Source organism: Neoarius graeffei, chromosome 7 (assembly GCF_027579695.1).
Source record: "Neoarius graeffei isolate fNeoGra1 chromosome 7, fNeoGra1.pri, whole genome shotgun sequence".
NCBI lineage: Eukaryota > Metazoa > Chordata > Actinopteri > Siluriformes > Ariidae > Neoarius > Neoarius graeffei.
The window spans coordinates 28,398,729-28,424,221 of record NC_083575.1 but is presented as its reverse complement, the minus strand read 5'-3'; the positions used below and the strand labels follow the sequence as shown (position 1 = coordinate 28,424,221).

Genomic DNA, 25,493 nt, shown 5'->3' with positions numbered 1-25,493 from the left:
TTCATGAGTTTTCGTGCATGGGAAATGCCTCAAAAAAAGCCAAGCGCGACAGAAAAATAATAATAGTTAAAGCCGCTAGCAGCCTTGACAGGCCCTCGCACGTGTGGTTCCGCAACCCAGGACATCCCGCCACCCAACAAAACAGTCACGTCATATATTCATCAAATGTTCAAGGGTGATGTGCATGTTGCAAATGCCACGACTGCTTGACGGATGAGAGATAGACAGACAAAGACTGTGTGTGTTTCTGTGGTGTGAAAATGTACATTTATATATGTACAAAACTATACGTGTCTCCTCCTTATCTCTATCTCACGCTGGAATCTTAAGTCATCTTAGCTTTCCTGTGTCTGCAGTGTGTGTACATGCAGAGTTTTCATATGTCTGCAACAAAATGCACAATGATGGCAGGGCACTAATATATAGATTTAGGCACTGCCTAAAAGCGGAGCTCCCATCTGTTTCTGGGTTGTAGAATTTTCTTATATCCTAGCCAGTCTCTTTTGTTTTATTTCTTTACTGGCTCGCACTGGCCACTAGGCGGTGTGTATGACTGGTAATTACTAACACTGGCCACTAGGCGGTGTGTATGACTGGTAATTACTAACACTGGCCACTAGGCGGTGTGTATGACTGGTAATTACTAACACTGGCCACTAGGCGGTGTGTATGACTGGTAATTACTAACACTGGCCACTAGGCGGTGTGTATGACTGGTAATTACTAACACTGGGCACTAGGCGGTGTGTATGACTGGTAATTACTAACACTGGCCACTAGGCGGTGTGTATGACTGGTAATTACTAACACTGGGCACTAGGCGGTGTGTATGACTGGTAATTACTAACACTGACCACTAGGCGGTGTGTATGACTGGTAATTACTAACACTGGCCACTAGGCGGTGTGTATGACTGGTAATTACTAACACTGGCCACTAGGCGGTGTGTATGACTGGTAATTACTAACACTGGCCACTAGGCGGTGTGTATGACTGGTAATTACTAACACTGGCCACTAGGCGGTGTGTATGACTGGTAATTACTAACACTGGCCACTAGGCGGTGTGTATGACTGGTAATTACTAACACTGGCCACTAGGCGGTGTGTATGACTGGTAATTACTAACACTGGCCACTAGGCGGTGTGTATGACTGGTAATTACTAACACTGGCTACTTGGCGGTGTGTATGACTGGTAATTACTAACACTGGCCACTAGGCGCTGCGTATGACTATACTTTTCTTAGGTATGGTGCTCCGCTATTATTGTGTCTGTCAGAGGGAGAGAAAATGTACGAGTGTGCACAGAATTGTATGTTATATCATCAGACTCACGATATCCAATATGTTGTAAAGTTTCAGATCAATCCATCAATGAATTGAACATTTTTTCCCCATTTCCTGCTTGGCCAGATGGTGGCGCTGTGCTAGGCATCTGAATCACACTTGTGAATATCAATCATAATACATAATATTTTGTAAACTGTCCGACCATACAGTCAATGCACTGCGGCTTTGACACGTTTCCTGTTTATGTGGCAAGATATTAAAATCATAAGGCCATTTCAACATATTACAAGATATTAAATTGCGAAGGGATTTTTGATATCAGCGACATTGGCATCACGTAAAATTTCACATGAATCTCATGAACTGTCTAGGAGTATATTAAAATTCATCATGTGTCATATTCAAAACCCTATTCTTTCCTTGGCCAGTTGGTGGCGCTATACCAGACAGACATATTGGGCGTCTAGAGGTCATAATAAATCACATTCTCTAATAACCTGAAAAGGTGTCAGCCAAATCATTAAATGCATTATGACTTTATGACACATTTCCTGTTTCAAAACTATATGTGCCTCCTCATCTCTCTCGCACGCTGTAATCTTAAAGGAACAGTCCACCGTACTTCCATAATGAAATATGCTCTTATCTGAATTGAGACGAGCTGCTCCGTACCTCTCCGAGCTTTGCGCGACCTCCCAGTCAGTCAGACGCGCTGTCACTCCTGTTAGCAATGTAGCTAGGCTCAGCATGGCCAATGGTATTTTTTGGAGCTCAGATATCAATGCGCTGTCGAAGCGCGCAGAAGGTGTTAGTACGCCTGTCACTATAGTGCGGACTTTCCATAGCATAGAAAATCGCTACGTTTCAATTTGTGTAACTGAACTTGTTTCATATCACTGGTCATATAAACCTATGTAAACAGGAAAAACGCGGAAGAGTTTGGTCGCATCTAACTACAGCCCCAAAAAATACCGTTGGCCATACTGAGCCTAGCTACATTGCTAACAGGAGTGACAGCGCGTCTGACTGACTGGGAGGTCGCGCAAAGCTCGGAGAGGTACGGAGCAGCTCATCTCAATTCAAATAAGAGCATATTTCATTATGGAAGTACAGTGGACTGTTCCTTTAAGTCATCTTAGCTTTCCTGTGTCTGCAGTGTGTACATGCAGACTTTATGTCTGCAACAAAATGCACAATGACGGCAGGTCACTATTCTTGTGTCATGATTCATGTCATTTTTGTACTGATCTAAGGGTTCTGGATATACAACATATCAAAAATCCCTTCGCAATTCAACTGCAGCAATATCTTGGCATCATGTTTGCCAAGTTTGACATGAATTTGATGAACCGTCTAGGAGGAGTATGTTAGAAACGACCATGTGTAATTTCACTCCAGATGGCCTCATGACATCATTCCAAAGTTCTACCCATTCATTTCAATGGGAAATGGAAAAAGGGGCACTATGAAGTCCCTGGGCCACACGTCTGTGGCTGAGTAGTGGTGACAATGACTGATGTATCAAATTCCACGAGTTTTCATGCATGGGAAACGCCTCAAATAAGGCCAAATGCAACAGAATAATAAGAATCATCCTCCAAAAAAAACAATAGGGTCTCTGCACCAAACGGTTCTCGGGCCCCAATTATAAAACACCCCTGTGTAACGCACCATGGTCTTTCACCATACCAATGTACTTTTTCTGCATCCTTGTATTGCCCTTTTTCTAAGTCGTGTGAAGGATTGTGGCTCATCTAGTACATTTCTTAACTAGGCCAAGTATGTGAAACTTACTCAGGTTTCAAATCAAAAGGGCAAAGCCTTTAATGAAGTTGAATGAATAAACCTTACCTGTATAAATTTGCGAATAATTATAACCTATTGACTGACTCTGGGATAAAGGAGTAGCAGATTTAGTACAGTGTGGTCTGTAATTGTATAGTCAGACAAGTTACCAAGGTCTTCTGGGGCTGAAGATGTTCACAGGGGAACATTTCTGAAGATTTTTAAAATGCACTTTTAAGAAAAACAAACAAATTGCAGTGTTTAACAGCAGGAGAGATTGATAGGTGCTCACTCCTATTTCGACCAGCAGGCATCATGACATGCAGAGTTGAAATTAGGTTTTAAGAAAGCCAAGTCACAGCACCTCTTTAAAATGTTTAATTTCCATTAAAATTTTACAGATTCCAACAAATCGTTCAGCATTAAGCATGAAGCACACTGAAGCTCAGGACCATTTGACCAAGACAAGTCAATTAAAAGAAAGCAGCCACTGAAAAAAAAAAAAAAAGTCACATGAAAATCATACTGGTATGAAAAAATGCTGATAAAACCCTGAAAATAAACTCCAATTAGGATGAAATATTGTCAGTAAAAACAAGAGCTCCTAATCACCATCCCTGCAGCTAAAGCAGTTGCAGGTTCTCTTTCCCCCCCCAAAAGGAGTTAAAGCAGTCTTCAGTCCAAGGTCTCAGACATCCTCATCTTGAACATACATCCACACAAATCACTCTGAAGAAAATCCAAGTAGCTCAGGGGACAAAAAACCCCAACCAACTCTAACCACCCAAACTGTCAGCAGTTGAAGACTCAGTTCAAGCTTAATAAAATTCACTCCCCTCTGGTGCCTCCTCAAAGTCCTGCATAGTACTTATCCCCTCCCTTGTGTGAGAACATTAATCTTCCCCAGGTGGCAAAGTTGCTTGATTAGTTTTAAGACCATTTTAAACTCCATTTCACAGCCTAAAATAAAACAAAAAAGGGCTGATTTTTGTAATTAAAAAAAAAAAAAAAAAGCTACAGAGATTCTCCTTTAGCTCCTCAGGTTGGTTTGTGCACTCAGTTCCTCTAACTCCAAACATGACGTGTGCAGTGAGTCACCGCCTGCAACAGAATAAGTGAAAATCATTGAGCTTTAAAAATTTTAGTTTAGAAATAAGCTGCATTTATGACAGCCTGCATAGACCGTTTGCACGACATCACAGGTGCTATGACCCTCTGATTTAGTTGTGTCCACTATCTTTGTGGAATAACATGCATAGCAACAAGTACCTTCATACGAAATGCCGCAAATTTGCGCAGTTCTCGGCTGCTCAAACAATCCTAAGGCTGGAGTCAGATTGTTCAGTTTACCCACTGTTAAAATGCAACAAAGACCCCAAATGGAAGATCTAACCTTTAGACGACAGACAGTGGCTTGCAAATCTGAACAGATTGAACAAAAGAGACCAGCTACAAATGTGTACAGATCATTTTGTAAAAGGTGATTTTATATTTCTACCATTTGTGAACCAGACAAAATAAAGATGCAACATACATGCAAGTTCTACTCCAATTTATATTGCAATTACAAATGCATAGCACAAAAGCCCCAGTAAAATCTAAGTTGTTGAGCTCTGAGATGTTGCCTTAGATGTTGTTAATAATAATTAAAAAAAAATAATAATAACTTGCAGGAACTGGTCACGTTGCTATGGGGAAAATTGACAAGCCCGTGGTGGGCAAGCTAACTTGACATTCCTTGACAACCATAAGAGTTTGACTGGCGATGCAAAGCAATCCATTTCTATAATAGCTGTTACCTTTTCTACCGTCTTTTTTGACCTGAATGTGTGTACTTGGAAAGAGTTTGTGGTTTTAACTTATCATAAGTAAAGGCGAATCATTGGCTGTAAGAGGTTTTTTTTTGGACTCAAGTTGGTCACTGCCAAAAGAATCTTCACACATTTGCTTAAAAGGTAGAAAAGGAGAACCAAGTTAAACATACTTGAGAAATCAACCATTTCACACGTGAATTTCTTTGGGTGGCAACCAACTTGAGTCCAACAAACTCTTACGGCCAATGAGTCACTTGAACTGTCACAAGTTAAAACCACAAACTTTTTCCAAGTACACATAAAAATTCGGGTCAAAGACAGTAGAAAAGGTAAAGACAGCTATTATTGAGGTTTTTCACCCACGTGACCAAGTCATGTGATGCATCGTTAGGCTGCCATTTTGGACGTCACGGCTCGAATCAGTTTGAATGTGAGGAAGGCGACAAACAAAAGAAAAAGGAGCGAGATGCAGAAAACGCCTTCACTATCCAGCGACGTAGGGCATTTACAGGGCGAGCAGAGGGAGAGGTATTTGCAAAAATTGAGGTTAGCAGGCTTAGAGAACGACATTTACCTGCTTCCACCAGGATTGTTCACTGACGTACGGAAGTACACGAATCCCTCGTCTTTACCTGACTTCGGCCCACATGATCTGTATACCATGTCGTTAAAAACCCATCGCCATACACAGGTATTGATCTGAAAGCGTATAAGAGTTTGGATGCCTACAAATATTTTGTGTCAGGCTGGGTAACATGCCTACATCAGCGGGTCGTCCCTGGAGCCGGTGGTGGCCATCTTATTACAGCTAAGGCTTGTTCACATTTTCATTTACTTTCGGTCCTCAGGATAAACAAAATGTTATTAAATGTCATTGAAATAACCTTAGTCTGTTGAGACATGGCCCGTTATAAATTTGCTGTTACCAGGCAATCACCAAGAACTGTATTATTAGGGTCGGTGTCTGTGTTGTAGCAGTGTACTAGCAGCTAGCTGTTAGCACTAGCTAATGTCAACAACCTAGTAGCTAGTATGTTACTGTAGCAATGTTTATGTTCAGTCATTTGGATGACTTAAAACCTTTCAGTCTCAAGTTTCCTTTACTGTATTTACTAGTTTACTGCAATTATGATCCGGCAGCTATTTACACCGGATCCAGTGTAAATAGCTGCCGGAGCGCGCTCCGGAACCTCGGCCGGAGCGCGCTGCTTAATTTGAGGGGGAGCAAGCCGGAGCGCACTCCGACAGCTATTTACACCGGATCCGGTGTAAATAGCTGCTAGATCATAATTACAGTAAACTAGTAAATACAGTAAAGGAAAAACTTGAGACTGAAAGGTTTTAACAGTCATCCAAATGACTGAACGTAAAAACATTGCTACAGTAACATACTAGCTACTGTTCTTGACATTAGCTAGCTTGACCTTCAAAATGGCGGACACCGGGGCATCACGTGACCCTGTGACGTCAGGTGAAAAACCTCAATAGAAATGGATTGCTTTGCATCGCCAGTCAAACTCTTATGGCTGTCAAAGAATGTCAAGTTAGCTCGCCCACCACAGGCTTGTTACTATGGGGGAAAATTGATGTGATCAATTCCTGCAAATGGCCTATTAAGGTTTTGTTTTTGTGTGTGTAACATTTGCCCACATCAGGAACCTACTAAATCCTTACAGTAAACTTGCACTAAACTTTTGTTTGCCTTTATCTGCTTCCCAGCAACAAAGCCAGTAGTTAACACCAGGTAATTCATGACATCTGGGTAATTGTCTCCATACTCTACAACGTTGCTGTACGGATCCACCCTGAACATGCTTTTATCCTTTCCCTGTACCCGACCTTGTCGCCATTACTCAATTCGTGATCCATTTGCAAAAAAAGTTTGCCAACGTACTCGCCTCATTCACCATGGATGCTATACCGCAAAGATGGCGGACGCAAAATCAGAGAGCATCATGTGAGATTCATGATGCAAGTGCAAACGGTCTCTTGCTCTGTATGTATTCCCAGACACAAAAACTTGGGAGTCATGTTGACTCTCCAATGAAAAATGTCTACAGGGAGTGCAGAATTATTAGGCAAATGAGTATGTTGACCACATTACCCTCTCTATGCATGTTGGCCTACTCCAAGCTGCATAGGCTTGAAAGCCTCCTACCAATTAAGCATACCAGGTGATGTGCATCTCTGTAATGAAAAGGGGTGTGGTCTAATGACATCAACACCCTATATCAGGTGTGCAAAATTAGGCAACTTCCTTTTCTTTGGCAAAATGGGTCAGAAGAGGGATTTGACGGACTCAGAAAAGTCAAAAATAGTGACATATATTGCAAAGGGATGGAGCACTCTTAAAATTGCCCAGCTTTTGAAGCGTGACCATCGAACAATCAAGCGCTTCATTCAAAATAGTCAACAGGGTCGCAAGAAGCGCGTTGAAAAAAAAAAAAAAAAAAAAAAGGCGCAAACTAACTGCCCGTGAACTGAGGAAAGTCAAGCGTGAAGCTGCCAAGATGCCACTCGCCACCAGTTTTGCCATATTTCAGAGCTGCAACATCACTGGAGTGTCAAAAAGCACAAGGTGTGCAATACTCAGGGACACGGCCAAGGTAACAAAGGCTGAAAAACGACCACCACTGAACAAGACACACAAGATGAAACGTCAAGACTGGGCCAAGAAGTATCACAAGACTGATTTTTCTAAGGTCTTATGGACGGATGAAATGAGAGTGAGTCTTGATGGGCCAGATGGATGGGCTCGTGGCTGGATCAGCAAAGGGCAGAGAGCTCCAGTCCGACTCAGACGCCAGCAAGGTGGAGGTGGGGTACTGGTATGGGCTGGTATCATCAAAGATGAGCTTGTGGGACCTTTTCGGGTTGAGGATGGCGTCAAGCTCAACTCCCAGTCCTATTGTCAGTTTTTGGAAGACACCTTCTTCAAGCAGTGGTACAGGAAGAAGTCAGCATCCTTCAAGAAAAACATGATTTTCATGCAGGACAATGCTCCATCACACACATCCAAGTACTCCACAGCATGGCTGGCCAGAAAGGGTCTAAAGGAAGAAAGATTAATGACGTGGCCTCCTTGTTCACCTGATCTGAACCCCATAGAAAACCTGTGGTCCCTCATCAAATGTGATATCTACAAGGAGGGGAAACAGTACACATCTCTGAACAGTGTCTGGGAGGCTGTGGTTGCTGCTGCACGCAATGTTGATCGCAAACAGATCAAAACACTGACCGAATCCATGGATGGCAGGCTTTTGAGTGTCCTTGTAAAGAAAGGCGGCTATATTAGTCACTGATTTGTTTTTTTTTTGAATGCCAGCAATGTATATTAGTGAATGTTGAGTTATATTGGTTTCCCTGGTGAAAATAAATGAGTGAAATGGGTATATGTTTGTTTTTTGTTAAGTTGCCTAATAATTATGCACAGTTATAGTCACCTGCACACACATATCCTCCTAAGATAGCTAAAACTAAGAAAGCCCTACTCCAACTTCCAAAAATACTCAGCTTTGATATTTATGAGTCTTTTGGGTTCATCAAGAACATAGTTGTTTTTCAATAATAAAACTAATCCTCAAAAATACAACTTGCCTAATAATTCTGCACTCCCTGTAGGGGGAACCCTGGTACGACTTGGTTAATGTACAGCAGAACGTGCGCAAACGCAAGATGTACTCACATTACAGCGGGTGGCGGTCTCCATGTTCTTGCACCAGAATGCTGGGCCCCAGCTGCACTGCTCAACACCCAGCAGCATTCGCAGTGCCCCAGGGCATGCGCCCAACTTCTGTATCAGCACATCATACAGAACACACTTAAAGCAAGCCCTCGATTTTACTCTCCAACAGGTACAAGAATCCCTTCACACAAACTCCACAACTTTAAACCTGTACAGAATATCTTACCGTGCAGACAAAGTCTGGGTCAAGGGCCTGGAGCAGCAGCTGGACAATCAGAGGCTCATACTGGTCAATGAGCTGCTCACACTGCACACAGGATGACACTCCCAGTCAGTCACTTTATGCATCTCAGACTTTCAAGCTGGTACTTGTTAAAGGTATATCATGCTGTACAACACTGAACCTCTGAACTTGTAATTTTTATGGGGGGGGGGGGGGACCGACCCTTACAAGATTAGCTTGAATAAGTCATCTGCCTCATCCCAGGACCTTTAGTGCAACAGTTTATGCATTATACTCATCTTTATATCATCCTCATTTACACACCGGCTACTCTATTAGGTTATCGCCTCATACTGCAAGTTGAGATACAAAATGGCAGAGCATTCTGCTGAAACTGAAGACAAAATAAGAATGCTACCTGAAACTAACCACAAAAAACATCCTTTAAGAACTACAGCCTTTCACAAATTGCTACCATCATTTTGCTGGTTTGTTAAGGAGAAATTGCCAGATGTTTTTGTATAATTGTGTCAAATTTGTAAAGAATAAAAAAATGTTCCATTTCTCAAAATGCAGTGAACATGGATATAATTATTCCACTCAATCATACATGGCTTATCAGCTCATGTATGACTTGATTTTGTGAAATAATCAAGTATACATTTGATTGGAAATCTAGCACGAACGTTCTTTCAAAAAAGCATCATCCCTGTGCCACAGATGCACCCACCTGAGTTTTATATTCATCAGGCAGGAAGTTGCAGACTTTTTTCACAGCATCCTCAATCTCAGCCTCTGTGGCATTCTGTTCCAGGATACCATCAATGTAGCGCACGGCCATCTTGCACACATCACAGAACCCACCAGCCTTAAACTCCGCTTTCTCCATTACAGCTAGAGAGAGAAGGCATACAGGACCGGTCATTAAAGGGTGAACCCAACTAAATGTTCTGTGTTGTAGAACGTCAAATTGGAGTCATTTTGCATATTTAAATAGCAACTCACGAATGAAGGCACGACTCGCATCCCTGCACAAGCCCAGAAGGTTGCAGACAGTGCCGGGATCAACTTCCTGTATCAGCAGTTCAATGATCGCCTGGCCATAAGTCTCAATCAGATCCCTGCACTGAGCAGAAACAGAGGGGGGCAGGATGCTGCACACTTTCTCCACAGCATGTATCACTTCTTCCTGGAAGACCACAGCAAAGCAGCAGAACATTTAACAGGAAGTTAACCTGGTAGCATGGACAGCAAATTAACCCTGAAAAAAGTAATGAAGGGTACATTAAAATCCATTAAGCCAAATAACTTATGCTAATACAGTCATAAAATGAGAATTGGTACAGCCTTTTCATTACTGAGCAGAATCCCATACCTCCGTGGTCTGGCCCTGGATCATATTTTCAATCTCCTTCATCACAAACACACAGATGGTACACTCAGGGGAGTCACGGGCACGCACCATCTTCTGCACAGCCACACAAACAAGCTTAATAAACAAATTACACTTTGGATAACCTACAACTTAAAAGGGGACATGGTATGAACTCACTTTCAGTGCTTATACGCATACATTTGGGCATCTGGAGCACCAGCCAACCCATAAACTTTGAAATATGACAGTTTCTTTTGGGCTGCCCATATCAGAAAACATATGCTTCAAGTCCTTCAGATTTGGCTCCCCTTTATGTCACAGGGGATCTAATTAGACTTTGACTGCCCCCCCCACAAATCTACATCTCCACTCCAGACTTGGATTGCCTCAAATGCTACCTGATTGGAAGAGGGGCCCAGATGAGCAGTGGCTCATTTAAAGGAACAGGGACTCAAATCAGTAGTTTTGACAGGATGAGAAGGGAGCTGTGGTAGCCTGGGCCCGCCCATCCCAAGTGTGACGCAACACGAGGGCCTGTTGCGAGCTTAGTCTGGCCAGGCAAGCCATCTACAGCTCTTCCAAGCTCCCAAAAAAATAAATAAATAGATAAAAGGGAACCAATCAACTTTGAGCATCTCCAACGGCCCTGGGTAGAGGCGTGTTCAAGGCACCGACGTAGTAGAACTGCGACCGGAAGCCATAGATAGATTCTGTAAACAATGCCGGAAGCGCTTCATTCACGCTTCTGCATCTATTACGCATAGATGCTGTATTGAAAGCATTCAACGGGAAGTTCTCATTGAAAACAGAGCAAAGAGCAGCCCTGGAGGTATTTATTGAAAGGAAGGATGTTTTCGCCTTGCTCCCGACCGGCTTCAGTAAGAGTTTAATCTACCAGTTAGCCCCGTCGCGTCACATACATCAGAGGAAAGAGTGATGTGATTGGTTTAAGCTTCATCACAGCCTTTTCTGGCTTCGACCAGTAGCAAACAGGCATTTCAGGGAGGCGGGTCAACCACAGGCTCTGGGAAATGGTTGGGCTTAATATCTTGGCCAGACCAATAGCTCGGAGAGCTTTGAAGTCACATTAGCCAGGCTAGAGCTGTGGGGCTTTAAAGAGTCCCCCCCCCGTTTCCGGTTGAGAGTACGTCGTGCGCATTCTGGCTGCTGCTTCTCAGCAGAGCTTTATTTTTTTTTCTATTTTCATTTTATTTATTTTTTCTGTGCGTTTGTGTAGTTTGATGTTTGAGTGTTTTGTCCACCAGTGGTGGTGTAGCTCCAGACCCAGTTTTGGGCATCAGTTCCCTCCAGGCCTTGGTTCACTGTGGGTGATGCCTGTGCTCCCAGCTGTGGACTGCAGTGAGCTCGTTGCTCATTTTACATCGTGGTTGTCCAGCGCTCTGTGCTTTAATGCTCAGAACATCACGCCAAGCAATGTTGCTCGGTGGTGTCGCGGCGGCTGTGCAGGCGGTTTGGACATACCCAGGGGTGATAGCGTTCCGGCGCCGCGCCGGATTCCGGCATACTGCGGCGCTGGGGGGGGAAAAAAAAAAAAAAAAAAACTCTAGTTCGCCCATTATCCTGTGTCATTCTGAGATGCGCAGATAAACAGTAAAGGGAATTCCCTTTACTGTCTATCTGCGCATCTCAGAATGACACAGGATAATGGGCGAACTAGAGGTTTTTTTTTTTCCCCCCCCCGGCGCCGCGGTACGCCGGAAATCCGGCGCGGTGCCGGAACGCTATCACCCCTGCATACCAGTGCTTTGCATGGCGGAGCTTCTCTGCTCGCTTTGTGGATCCATGGCGTGGTGTTTGAGCGATGTTGCTGACGGCGTCACTGCTGGAGATGTGGGACTCGTTTTCGTGCACCTTTTGGTGGGACTGTGGCTGCTACACCACTGGAATTACATCCTGACCCCTACTTGGTGGACTTTTTACTTATTTTTTTAATTAACTTTTTTCCTTGTCTATAATTGTAAAGCGTCCTTGGGTTTCTTGAAAGGCGCTATATAAATTTAAATTATGCCTTGTGGCATTTTGACCAAAGCACCACAAAGACAAGTGTCAATTAGTGAGCAGGGGAGGGGAAAAAAAAAAAAAAGCCCTCCTTTAAAACTAACCCAACAGTGGTGGGTTTCCCCAAAAGCCTTTTAACATTAAGAGCATCTTAACTAGGAGAGAGAGTTCATCATGCTACTCCCTCTACCATTTACCAATGATCTTTGTGCCACAATGCTTTTGGGAAACTCCGCACAGGAACTGCATTGCAAGATTGAGCCGCTATGCATTTCGCTTGCATTTTAACAGATCAATACTTCTTAAATGTGCAGGGGGCAGCCTTCAGAAAAACGGTGAGCAGGCAAAACCTGTGTGATTAAAAAGGTTTAAAGATCAAAGATCGGGGAAGCAAACTCTGACCTTTCAATATCATCTAGAAACGTAGCTTCTTTCTGGATGTTGCTATACCCTGCAGGTTGGCCTGTTGCTTTAACATGCCCTACCAGTTAAACATTACAGGGACGTCACATTCCAAAGGCCTAACATTATTTCACTTTTGGACCAGCCGTCATGGAAGACAGACGATATTACCTTGGTAGGTTTGACGGAGGACGCCTTCACCAATTTAATGGCAGGGATGGTTTTTACTGCAGCAATAGATTTAGCAGGAACCAGATTCAGCATGGGGACAGATTTAGGGATGGAGTCACAGAACCCAGCACGGCAACAGATGTCTTTGGGTTGCTACAAGAGAAGCAGAGAGCATGGATGAGCTTTTTATATTTCCTTAAAAACAGTCACTCCAACTGAAGCATGTAATGAACTGATAAAACACACAGACATAAGCTACATATCTGAATACTGCAACCTCAAATGGTTCACCAGATATGTCAATGCCTTTGTGCATACACAACCACCATAAGTAGCTTAGCCCTGTTACAATTGCATCAAGACCCATTTCCAACCTGCTTTTTAAAAAAAAAAAAAAAAAAAAGTTCGGATGCAGTCATGCACATTCTAAGCTAGCTCATGCAGCATTGTTTACAGCCGCCAAGCTAACATTTCTAATAAGTTATGTGGAAGATATGTAATGGGATGGGGAAAAATAAATAAAGGAAGCCCAACTCCAGTCTCAGAGCCACAGTTAATTGCCTTCAATATTAGCATTCATGCTTGGGGAATTTTAAAAACACTAAAGTGGCATACTGCTGCCAAAATGTCAATTTTGTAAGTCTCATTTGGCACAAAACCCCAAATCTGGAGAGAGGGAAAGGGGGAAACCCACCCACAAACCAACCAAAACTTGAGTTGAGCTACCTGTTTGTTTAAAAAAAAAAAAAAAAAAAAGCACCCATTAAGACCAACCGATGCATGCAAACAGTTTAGTGGCATGTTAAATATCTTCTGAAACAAGACTGCACCAGTCAAAAGGGACTACAAAAATCCAGTTAGTTCATATTGCAAGTAATCCATCTACAAACAGTACAGGTTAGGAAGTTAAGCCACAGGCCAGTAACGCCACAAATTCTCATGTGAAACTAGCAGAAATGCAGAGACCTACCTTTTCCTGTAGATCAAAGAACGCAAACAGAACAGGGTGAGAGAAGGAAGGAAGGCAAATGAATGAGAAATAAAATAGAGGAAAGTGATTAGAAAAATGTAAAATGAGACCAGACAGGCTGAGTGGCTATAAGACTGGACATGGGCTTAGAGTAAAGATTCAATGCCAGTATGGCTTAGTGTACAGCTCAAATTCTACATAAACCGGACCAAATCCATCCATCCCCCACTGAAAACAAGGATATCCTAAAGGTCATGTCAAAGGCAAAATGAACTAGATGGTACTCACCATAGACATGAGCTGCTGAATAACAAGAGGTGCGTACTGGCTGACGTACTGCTTGCACTAGGGAACAGATACAACAGTTGGATGCAAATAACCAGGTTCAAATGCAGCCTGTAATGCACCTTCTACAAAACAAGCATTTAGATTAACAAATCTACAAACACTGGCTTAGACTTCAGTGAAACAGTACAGTGTGGCTAACGGGCATTTAAGCTGCAGGTTATATTACTACCAAAAAGTGCACATCAAGCGTGGGCATTACAAGTGAGCACAAGGTGCCATCTCAGTGCTCAAGAGTTTCTCTGCTTCACACTCAGACCCTTGTGTGCTCAGTCTCTGCACCACACTCCTTTTTAATGACCATGGTCACTAATAACGCTCTGTATGCATTGCTCAGTAACTGTGCACTAGAGCTGGGCAATATGGCCTTTTAAAAAAAAAAAAAAAAAAAAACACCCCAAATCTTCGCTTTTTTCACAAAAAAAAAAAAAAAAGATTTTAATCAATTTTTTCCCCCCCTACTAAAAATCAAACTACAGATGACAAATGGTTCAAAACAAATTTTACCTTTGTGTTTTCACTTAAATTTGCCCTTTGGGGTTAAAGTGCAACCAGAAACAAGCCAAAAAACAAGTTTGTAGAGGAGATAACATCGCGATAGCATCTGTGATTGCCTTCCACCGTGCCCCATTCTTATAAGGCACACATTTCGAAAATGCGTCAGGCACGGTTGCTTGCTTTACTTTGGATGGTGCGTTCGTGCTGCAGCTGTTTTCATTCCGCTGGGAGCAGCACTTCTCCCCGCTCTGCTGCATGCTTGTGTTTAAGGTGTCGGAATAAATTGGTCATGCTGCTTCCTTTGGAAGCAACCACTTTCAAAAACGCCTTACAACGAGGACTTGTTTGGTCTGCGTCCGACGCCACAAAACCAAACCAATTCCACATCACGGAGGAAGTTACTCCTTTCCTGGGCACAAGTTGCGGCTTTCCCTCAATTACTGCCATGTTGTTTGGGTGCGTCTATGGCAAGCGCGCAGGAGGAGGGCTATAGTGTCAGTGCCCAATCCGTTCTGCACATGCACAGAGGGGAGCGTCGGTAGCGGAAGTTAAACTGAGAGAAAACCGATTTTCATTAACATATCGTCCTTAACTGTAAATTCGAATTAATCGATAAAATCAATCACCCAGCTCTACTGTGCACTCTTAAAGGATCAGTTTAGATACCATTGTCTTGATGGAAGATTGTGTAGTTGCTCCATTTTTATTTTCAGAGTGCACAGTTTAGTCTGCTTTGCTTCAATTACCGTGATAACTTGCAAAATACATCCAGATTGAAATCAACCATCTGGTCATCTAGCGTCAGGTGGTACCAGACATGGGTACTGGAGCATGTTATGATTAGTTTGAACAAGCATGGTAGCGATACTGCTATTGGACTGAGCCATTCCGACACCCGTGATTGAAACAAAAGGGAATTTTGTCTGTGAAATGATGAGTAACACATTTTTCAGTGGATCTACAAGCTTAAATTGTACTCTTGATTCTTTTGAAAATGGAGGCTTAATTATGAGCAGTAAGTGAAGTCTGCTACATTAGTTAAAAAGTCTTACGAGATCAGAAAGGCCAGGACCCAGCAGGTCACACTGAGTCTCAATCTGCTCAATCAGGGCATTGATAAAGCTGGCATTTTTCCTAGCCTCGTCCTGAGCGTCAGTGAGGAACTTCACACAGTCATCGCACACAGTATCACTCTCCTGCAGAAACACACCCCGATTAGCTGTAGTAAGCCATACAAGACCCAACACCTTCATACAACAGGCTAAACCGAGTGTACCCACCCCTGTTGCGGTCTCCTCCTTTTTGGCATTCTCCTTAGGGTAAAGGAGCTGAGGGATGTTCAGGAGTAAGGGATTAACCCTTTGGGTCAGATCCATCTTCGGGATCTCATTGGACATGAGCTGAGCTTTGGCAAGAGCCTCCTGTTGGGTTACGCACAGGCCAAGAGCACTACATAGGACCTCTGGGTCATCCTGAAACACAAAACACAGAAAAGGATTGAAAAACTTCCAATGCAAATTTGACATTCAGTGCACACAGAACAGAAGCTGCACACTGGCTGATTACATCAGAACAACAAGGAGCTGCTTCTTCCCCTCGCTTTCACATAGCTACCTCCTATCCAAGAGCTTTGATGTCTCCAAAACTAAAAGCAGCTCAGGTGAAACGCACACAGATGGGAAGCACAGTAACTTGCAGGATTTAATCTCAAACCCACAAGACCTGGTATTAATATTAATGACAACACTGTCACAGTCAGACCTGCAGTTCAAGCAATATGGCAACTCAAGTGCTGAATAGACTAGGAATTTAGTTAAACCCTGATGGATTTGCAGTCATTTAGTCCAACTTACCAGCTCTCCTTTAATGATGTCAACAAGGACCGGGAAGTAATCGTCCACAACTTCCTTGCATTCAGCAGCCAGGCCTTCATCAGGAATCAACTGGCATAATTTCTCAAGGTAGTCCAGGACCTCAGCCTGCACACACAAAATAGGAACAGAGAAAGGAGGGGAAAAAGCCATTATAAATATACCCATTTTCACTATGTTGGTTCATTGCAATGGCCATTGTGTGCCATTTGTTAGCTGGCCTCTGAATTATTATTTTTTTTTAAACCACAGCATTATCAGGGTGGACAGTCAAAATAAACAGACTGTATCCAAGCTAATAACTGTCCAAATACAAAATCATTAGTATCACCCAAGTGAAACCATCATGTCTTCTTTCATCAATACACAAAACTCACCTCTGTTGAGTTGTTTTTCAGCAGTTGGTCCACTACAGTCAACAGCTCTTTGCATAAGTCACATGGCACAGATTTCTGGGGGATGAGGTATTGAGAGTCAGGTGCTTCATTTAAAAAAAAAAAAAGTTATATCCTATAATAATTTAAGGCACCCCACACTACAAACCCACCACATGAGGCTGGTTCCAGACGTTTTGTCGGCAGTGGGAGACCGCACCACAAAGGGTAGCAGTCTTGGCATTTTGGCACCAGTATGGGGGTCCACGAGCACACTGCTCAGTTCCCAGCAGAGGGCTGGCCACAGCTGAAAGAGAAAAAAAAAAAAGTGCCTGAAGTCATGTTATCTGACACTAAGCAGTCATCGAGTGGCTCACATGCCAAACCCTTCCACTTCCTTGTCCCAGCACTTATGGCTTTGAGCAAACACTTCTGATTGAGCAAAATTTTAGTACGTCTTTCTGAAAGCAGAGAGATGATCCTGTCACAAGGCAGAGTTTGTGTTTCAAGGATTCATTCAATAAGGGGTGTGGGAACTTCTAAGGCAGGGGTCACCAAACTACGGCCCACGGGCCAGATCCGGCCCGCCACCCCACCCCTCTGCCCCCCACCACTTGAACCGGCCCTATGAGGCAATCCCCAAAAGTAGTCATGGCCTATTTTTTTAAATTGCTTTTTGGCAAATAACAACATGTCGGCATCTTGTATTTTGTTGATTTTATCAATTAAAATTGATATTTAGTTATAAAATGAACTATTCATATTTTCCGAGTTTGTCATATGCTCGCGATCAAGCAGTGACAGGCAGCGCATGCGCAGAGAACTGTCAGTGTTCAGGACAGCAAAATGGCTAGCGGTAAGCGAAAAGCTGACAGAGTGCAGAGTTTTTAAAGAACAGTGGACCACCGATTATTTTTCGTTCGGTGTAAGGACCGTGCAGTTTGTCTTGTATGTAAAGAAAGTGTGCCGGTTTTCAAAGAATATAATCTGTGTCGTCACTACGAAACCCGCCACAAAAAGAGTATGCTAGTTTGCGAGGGCAAACAAGAGAAGACAGGATTCGGAGGATGGAATGCGGACTGGCTGCACAACAGAATGTATTCCTTCACCAAACCCAGATCAACCAGGCTGCTGTCCGAGCTAGCTATAAGGTAGCTCACCTACTAGCTACCCATGGAAAGCCGTTTACTGATGGGGACTTTGTTAAAGTATGCATGCTTGCTGTGGCCGAGGAGGTGTGTCCCGACAAGAAGGATGCGCTCAATGCAGTGAGTCTCTCCGCACCTGCTATGACCAGGCGAACCGAAGATTTGGGGGACATGTATGACCAGCTGAATGAGAAAGCGTCAGAATTTGAGTTTTTTGCTTTGGTCATGGATGAGAGCAATGACGTGCAGGACACAGCACAACTGCTGTGATCTATTGCTCATATTATAATTTCACTGTTTTTAAAAATGTATTTATTTTATAGGCCTATTTGACCTTAAGTGCTGCATACAATTATTTATATTAATATCAACAGGCCTACCTACAATTTATAATTTTCCACTCACCTTTGCCAGTGTCAATCACCTCAAATAGGCAGATGTTTCTTACCTTGACAGCTTTGATATTTTTATTAGAAAATAAATGGAATATCAGTGGTATTTCAAATTAAAACAAAGTGTGAAGACTTGATTACTACTTTTGCAAACCACTAGTAAAGATAAACAAATATGTGCCAGGAATCAAGTGTTGATATAGTAGTATGGATATAGTAGTGGGGATGGCCGTGCCAGGCTAGTAATCTCTACTACACAATGAGGCCTGCTGGTGGTCATATTTGTCTGGGTACAATTCTGTGAGATATAGCTGACCCGACCCTGGCCCCCATCACAGTCAGGAATGACAATGTGGCCCCCAGAGGGGGGGGGGGGGGGGGGGGGGGAGGAGTTTGGTGACCCCTGTTCTAAGGAATAAAGCAGCAACCACAACCTCAAAATCCCACTCAACCTAGTAATACAAGGCTCAAATGAAGGGCCAATCAGTCTTAACCACTCAACAATTAAAATTTCCTTAAAGCCACAAGCATAGTTATCCAGGAATAAAACCACAGTGCCACAATCAGCAGACTAAGGACATCACACGACATGATAGGGTTAACAGGAGGGGAAAAAAAAAGAGGGGGCTTTTTAAGCAACCGGTTATTTCCAGACAAGTCATTTTATTTGAGACTTTCAGCTCAGCACTTCACCTAATCAAACGCCAGAAAAGGGAGCAGTTAAGGAAGTTTCAAGACATCTGAAAATACTACCTGACGGAGTTTGAAGTGACCATCACATTGGTCAGTTACTCTGGTCACACCATGTGCAAAATCAAACAGCATGACCAAGGGTCTTACACAGGATGGATGTGCAATAGCAAACTAACATTTTGAAATAACCTTCCTTCTAATCTACTGACCATCACTTCTTGAGTCTCTCCAGCAGGGTGGGAAGCCACAAAAACCACATGCTAGCTCCCTGCTGCAGTACTCCCAGTCAACTAAAGCTTTGTTGCTTCATAACAGAAGCAAAGCTTTGTGCTGTAGGCCACTAATCAAGCCAAGAACTCAAGGCTGCAACAAGCCCCATTTTTTGAACTGCCAACTGACAAACATATTTTAAAGTCATGAGCACAGGATCAGACACCAACCCTGCTCGGACAACAGTTGTCAAAGTTCAAACTACTGATGATTGACCATTAGTGATCAAGGTCTCCAGATAGATTCCAATATTTGATTTTTTTTTAAATAATAAAAAGACTTGTATAAGGGGATTTATCAGCCATATTTGGTTCCCCTCCTACTTGCCCACCACAACTTTACTGCCTGATTGGAACATCTAGGGCATGTTTTTCCTTCTGCCCAATGTAATCAAGCACGTCCCTCCAACTTCACCCAGGCACTCTACCACTTGTGAAATTATTGAACACCAATAGATCAAGAACAGTACAACTGCAAGTTATGAAAATTTATGCAAGAGACAGTGACTCCATGAAGACCGTAATCACTTGCAAGAGCCTTTGACTGCACCAGAACACCCTACAGCAATCTTTAAGGCTGTAGAATTCAAAATCATGAGACAAAGGAGTTTATCAAGAAAGATTGGGGGGGGGGGGGGGGGGGGGGCAATCACACAATCCATGACCAGCTTGTCAGCAATCCCTTGTGGACCTTGAACAAACAGCACAATAAAACTCGTTTGTCATTGACCAGCTTATACAAAAAGCTGATCCAACACATGAAACCTGAAGTCAGGGATTCTTCTCTTCCCCCGGTTAAGAGACCCAACTACAATAAACAAGAAGTGAGCCATTTTAACAGGTCATGCAGGACCATTTAAATTAAAAAAAAAAAAAAAAGACCCACACACCCTGGTCGGTCATGCTCTGCTACATATTGTAACTACAGGAAGAGAAAACCTGTTCTCACATACACCACATTTCAAGACAAGCCCCCCCCCCCAAAAAAAATAATATAAACCTGTTTGTCAAGTTAAAAATGAGGGCAAATAAATGTCTGCATGCAGTGGTTATGCATTAGCCACCGATAGCCTTTTACACATTTCCAATTTTATAGGTCACAAGGCAGAAAAGCTGTTACTGATGATTCCCCCCCATCAACTAGTGAAGTTAACCCCATGACCAAAAGCTGAAGTGAAAATTGTGGGTGGAGTGTAGACAACAAACAGGGAACAGAAAAGAGGATGAGGAACCATTCATGTTCTGTAAAACCAAAATCAAAAACTATTAAAGACTGCCTTTCAGATTTCTCAAGTGTAGGTCATAAGACTCTTTCCTTTGACACCCAGCTATTTTTGTTTAGTGGACCAAAAGCTATTAAACCTGACTCATACCTCCAACTGTATTACTTTTAACAATTAATGAAACAGGGCATGTGCCTCTAAATTCTCTGCCATTCCTGTCTGCTTCGACATGACCCACTTAAAAAAACCATCATGCATCACATGGTAGGCTTTTTCCACAAAGCATTGTGGGATAGAAATTTGAAACTGAAGCACAAAATGCAAGACACCATTGTGTAAAAGAAACATGGTAGACCAACTACAGTAACAAAGTGAGAAGAAAACATTAATGTTGCGAAGGAAAGGAAATGCAGGACCAAACATCAATATCGGCAGTCAGTGAACATCTTGGTGCGATCAGCTATTCGTTTAGCGACAAAATGGTCAATGCATGGCCAAAGGAGACCTGCACATGCGCACACTTACTCTGCCTGCTTGACTGCACAAAGTGGGGGATTTCATGGACATCATTTGCTAGGGAATCCCCTCAAATTAAATAACTTCCCAGCCACAGAATGGCCTGATACATTACAGAAATAAACAAGGTCACAAAACCAAGTTTCAGAAGGAACTAAATTTCACCGATTATGAAATCAAAAAGTCGACTCACTTCAAGATTTACCTCCATAAACCAAACATGGACATGACTATGTACAGACCGACCATGTTGTTGTACCGTTTTTAACGACTTTTTAAATAAACCAAATCAGGAAGATAACCCATTATATGAAAAATCAATAATGGGGTAGGACTAATGAGACATTGTACTCTAACGTTTTATAGTTTAAATTTAACCTTGTGGAACATGGTCAGGAGACAAGATGGTGTATTAGCACTTAAAGTTTGAGGTTGTACCCTCAATCACTTCTTTTTCCGCCTTCCTGTGACATTAATGTACCTTGTCTCTGAACTGCAATTTTGCACATTTCATGGTCATGTCATACAGCTTCATTCTGTGAACAGCTCGGCTATTTCTTTAGCCCATTACACATGGCACATTCATGTCATGATGCTTCATCTGGTGACCCATTTTTGCATATTACAAGACATACTGTACAGCTTGAACTCCAAAACAAGCCATGCACACACCCCTTAAATATGTCAAGTTTATTTGTATAGCACTTAAACGTTGGCACAAAGCAGCTTTACAGAATTTGAATGACTTAAAATGTGAGCCAATTTTATCCCTAATCTATCCCCAATGAGCATGCCTGTGGCGATAGTGGCAAGGAAAAACTCCCTCAGACGACGAGGAAGAAACCTTGAGAGGAACCAGACTCAAAGGAACCCATCCCCATCTGGGCAACAACAGACAACATGAGTAACATGAACAGTCCTAACAAAGTCAGCTTCATTGATGCTATAACCCCCCACCAACAGAAACCGAGTACAAAACCATTTGCTACAACCGTAGTCCCAAAGTCAGCAAGTCAACTGCAGTCCACAGCCACAAAAGCACCACTGCAAGAGTCCAGAGCGTCCTCCAGGCACGACCCCCAACTGTCCATGTGGGGCCATCCTTCACAGGAGCGATGCGATGAGACTCCAACCAGACGCAGGGCACCAGGATGGATCAGGCAGGTCCGAGGAGCAGAAGAGGTCAGCATCTTGATCCCAGGACTGACATGTAACTCAGAGGGACAGATTTTTTTTTTTTTTTGGGGGGGGGGGGGGGGGGGGGGGGAGCGAGAGAGAGATACCCCTTTTCCACCAAATCAGTTCTAGAGCTGGTTCGGGGCCAGTGCTGGCTCACAACTCGTTCAACTTGCGAGCCAGCTGAGAACCAGTTTGCTTTTCCATAGCTCGCGATGCTAAGGGAAGCCACGTCATTACAACACTGTATACATCAGTTACGTCGCTACGTTTGCATAAACCTTGGCACGAATGTCGAAGCAAAAACGGGGAAGAAGCAGCAACAACAAGTGACTTCACGTTTGTACAGCTGCTGCTTCTGGTCGCTTAAAAATGGCAATCTTTCAGAGTCTTGTTATTGGTCTTAACAACTCTGCCCCCCCCCACGACACAAGCGGTTCTTTCCTCTGGCCCAGCAGAGAGTTGGTGCTAGCCTGGAACCGGTTTTTCTGGCCTCCCCAACTTTGGGACCAGCACCAAGTATGCACTGGCTTGTGCAACCCCAGTGGCTGGGTATTTTTACTTTATCTGCATGTCTCTGAACCATGGTGGTAGGAGGGGGACATGCAGACACCACACAGAAGGCCCACTGGGCTCAAACCCAGAACCTCCTTGCTGTGAGGAGAGGAGACAGTGCTACAGTCATCACCATACCACCATTTGCGTACATTTTAGATCCCTTTTTATTCATTCTATTTATATAACCACATTTGTATTTAATCCTTCTAGCATAACTGCTCAAGCACCAACGCAAATTCCTGTGAGAAAACAGACTTAAACTCAAGTCCGGGTCTGATTCCGAATCTGATTCCTTACCACAGTTTAGTATGAACTCCTTCCTGAAAACTCACAAAAAAAAAAAAAAAAAGTGTTAGACAGATTCATGATATTCATTGCTGAAACGCATTTTACAAAAATATTTCTGCTGGACTGGAATAATAGAGGCGCCCACTATACAAGCAGCGTTACTATAGAAACGATATCACGTCTGAATCGGTATACTGATCCAAGCCAGTGATTTGAGTAGTTCGAGCTGGAACTACTCTTAGAAATAGCGATATAAAAAACTAAAAATCAAACACCTGCTGACCAGTCAGGAGACAATATGAGTCACAGGAGAGTTCAGGTTCACAACCCGATACTGGAAAAATAAAAACATTAAAAGCACATATACACATAAATAAAGATGGCCGCCGAGCTGAACCGCTCCAACCCTCAGCTTTATTAGAACAAGAGAGACGGGTTTATAGAGCTCATTACAGCCTAGACAGGCCTAGCCAAGCTAGCCGAACCAACACTGCGTCACAAAGTTAAACTGAACTCCGTTATCCAAGAAGACATTCACTACTACCACCGCCCAAAAGTGTTACACAACAGAAACCGGCTCTGGCGTCACTCAGGCTGTTTACACTCAGAACCGCCATCATATTAGCATGCAGCTAACCAGCTGCGTTTACACAACCATTCCGCGAAATATCTAAAAAATACTCAGCGTAAATACTAACCAGTGGAAATCAAAAGAAGCGTCAGAAACATCTCGAGTCACTGCAGAGCTGCTGTTGTGTGTTTTTACAAGGCCGCAGGACGGGTTAACTCGCTCCGAATCCGTGTTGGTACTGCACTGCGGTACACTGAGACCAGCTCCAGCTTAAAATATGACCAGTCAGTCAGGTGACGCTGACTCACCTAACCACGTGACCCAGACTCAGGCAGTGAGCTCATGGCTAGCTTGACTCAGTAGCAACAAAGGACAAAACAAAAAGTCGCTCAAATTGGCTGAACAAATAGATTTGTTTTGATAAAGTTTAATGTCAAAGCACTAACAGAGGGTTTTTTTCCTTATTAATTGTTTATTATTTTATTAATGTTGTTCCAGTCAGTGAGTAAACTGTTGACTCAGTAACTGGAACAACATTTTAACTGGAACATGTTTAATATGAGGGCGGCACGGTGGTGTAGCGGTTAGCACCGTCGCCTCACGGCAAGAAGGTCCAGCGTTTCTTTGCTCTCCCACAGTCCAAATAGACTAGGTCAGAATTGCAAAAAGGGGCTTAAATAAGGAGTTGCAGGCATTTGTGAGTAAAAGTTGGCAAACAAACTTTTCTAAAGGTATTTTTTGCGCTGAATCCATTTTTGCTGTTTGCCAAGCTGTATCTCATACGTGGAGCCCAGTAGAGGGCACATTTGCATATAATTTGCATATTTCGAGTATTTCAATATAAAACTCTTCAATGTTGTACAGTATGAAAAAAGTAAAATAGCAGAAAGTTGCATATACCTCTTGGCTAAATAAGTACCAAATTTGGCTTCAATTGGGTGAAAGGAACTCTCAAAAACAGACTTTAGGTAGTGTGTGTGGTCCAAATTACCATGTTAAATTATAAAATTCGTGGTCTTGAGTTTATAGACTATATAATAGACTATATAAAGGGTAATTCTTTCTGCTGAATCCATTTAGGCAGTCTTTTTATTTGTAACTCAGTAGAGTGGCAGTCTCATAGGCTAAAAAAATAAACAAATTTCTCAGCTCTGGCTCAAAAATAAAATCTTAAATTGCGACAGAAGATTTATTGGGTACAGAAAACAAACATAGGCTAATATTTAAAATACATAATATTTATCTCAGAATATTTTTGGTGAACACTGAACTTTTTATCCATTTTTTAAATATATATATATATATTTTTTGGTCTTTTTTGCCTTTATGTAGGACATTTAGAGGGCGAGGCGGCACGGTGGTGTAGTGGTTAGCGCTGTCGCCTCACAGCAAGAAGGTCCTGGGTTCGAGCCCCGGGGCCGGCGAGGGCCTTTCTGTGTGGAGTTTGCATGTTCTCCCCGTGTCCGCGTGGGTTTCCTCCGGGTGCTCCGGTTTCCCCCACAGTCCAAAGACATGCAGGTTAGGTTAACTGGTGACTCTAAATTGAGCGTAGGTGTGAATGTGAGTGTGAATGGTTGTCTGTGTCTATGTGTCAGCCCTGTGATGACCTGGCGACTTGTCCAGGGTGTACCCCGCCTTTCGCCCGTAGTCAGCTGGGATAGGCTCCAGCTTGCCTGCGACCCTGTAGAAGGATAAAGCGGCTAGAGATAATGAGATGAGATTTAGAGGGCGAGAGGAAACGATTGGGAGAGAGAGATGGGGAAGGATCGGGAAATGACCTTGGGTCAGACTCAAACCTGGGTCCCCGGATTTATGTTACGGCATCCCAGCCAACCA

The 25,493-nt window shown here is 43.0% G+C and overlaps 1 protein-coding gene across 1 annotated transcript; it reads right to left on the bottom strand.

The window, feature by feature from the left end:
* Positions 1–3,438: 3,438 nt before the first annotated feature.
* On the bottom strand, positions 3,439–23,938 carry psap (prosaposin). Its single transcript, XM_060925469.1, has 14 exons — positions 23,785–23,938; positions 16,997–17,130; positions 16,827–16,901; positions 16,432–16,557; positions 15,859–16,050; positions 15,631–15,774; positions 14,024–14,080; positions 12,766–12,918; positions 10,174–10,266; positions 9,804–9,987; positions 9,529–9,692; positions 8,802–8,882; positions 8,576–8,683; positions 3,439–4,177 (listed from the first exon to the last, which is right to left on the bottom strand). The coding sequence occupies exons 1-14, from the start codon at positions 23,813–23,815 to the stop codon at positions 4,142–4,144; spliced, it is 1,578 nt and encodes a 525-aa protein (XP_060781452.1). The 5' UTR covers positions 23,816–23,938; the 3' UTR covers positions 3,439–4,141.
* Between the last annotated feature and the right edge of the window lie 1,555 nt (positions 23,939–25,493).

Excerpts from the sequence above, each read along its gene's own strand:
- psap (XM_060925469.1), bottom strand. The coding sequence starts at position 23,815 with ATGTTTCTGACGCTTCTTTTGATTTCCACTG. Across the intron at positions 15,775-15,858 it reads AGGAGGAGACCGCAACAGGG|GAGAGTGATACTGTGTGCGA; the intron begins GTGGGTACACTC and ends GTGTTTCTGCAG. Across the intron at positions 8,684-8,801 it reads ACCCAGACTTTGTCTGCACG|AAGTTGGGCGCATGCCCTGG; the intron begins GTAAGATATTCT and ends GTGCTGATACAG.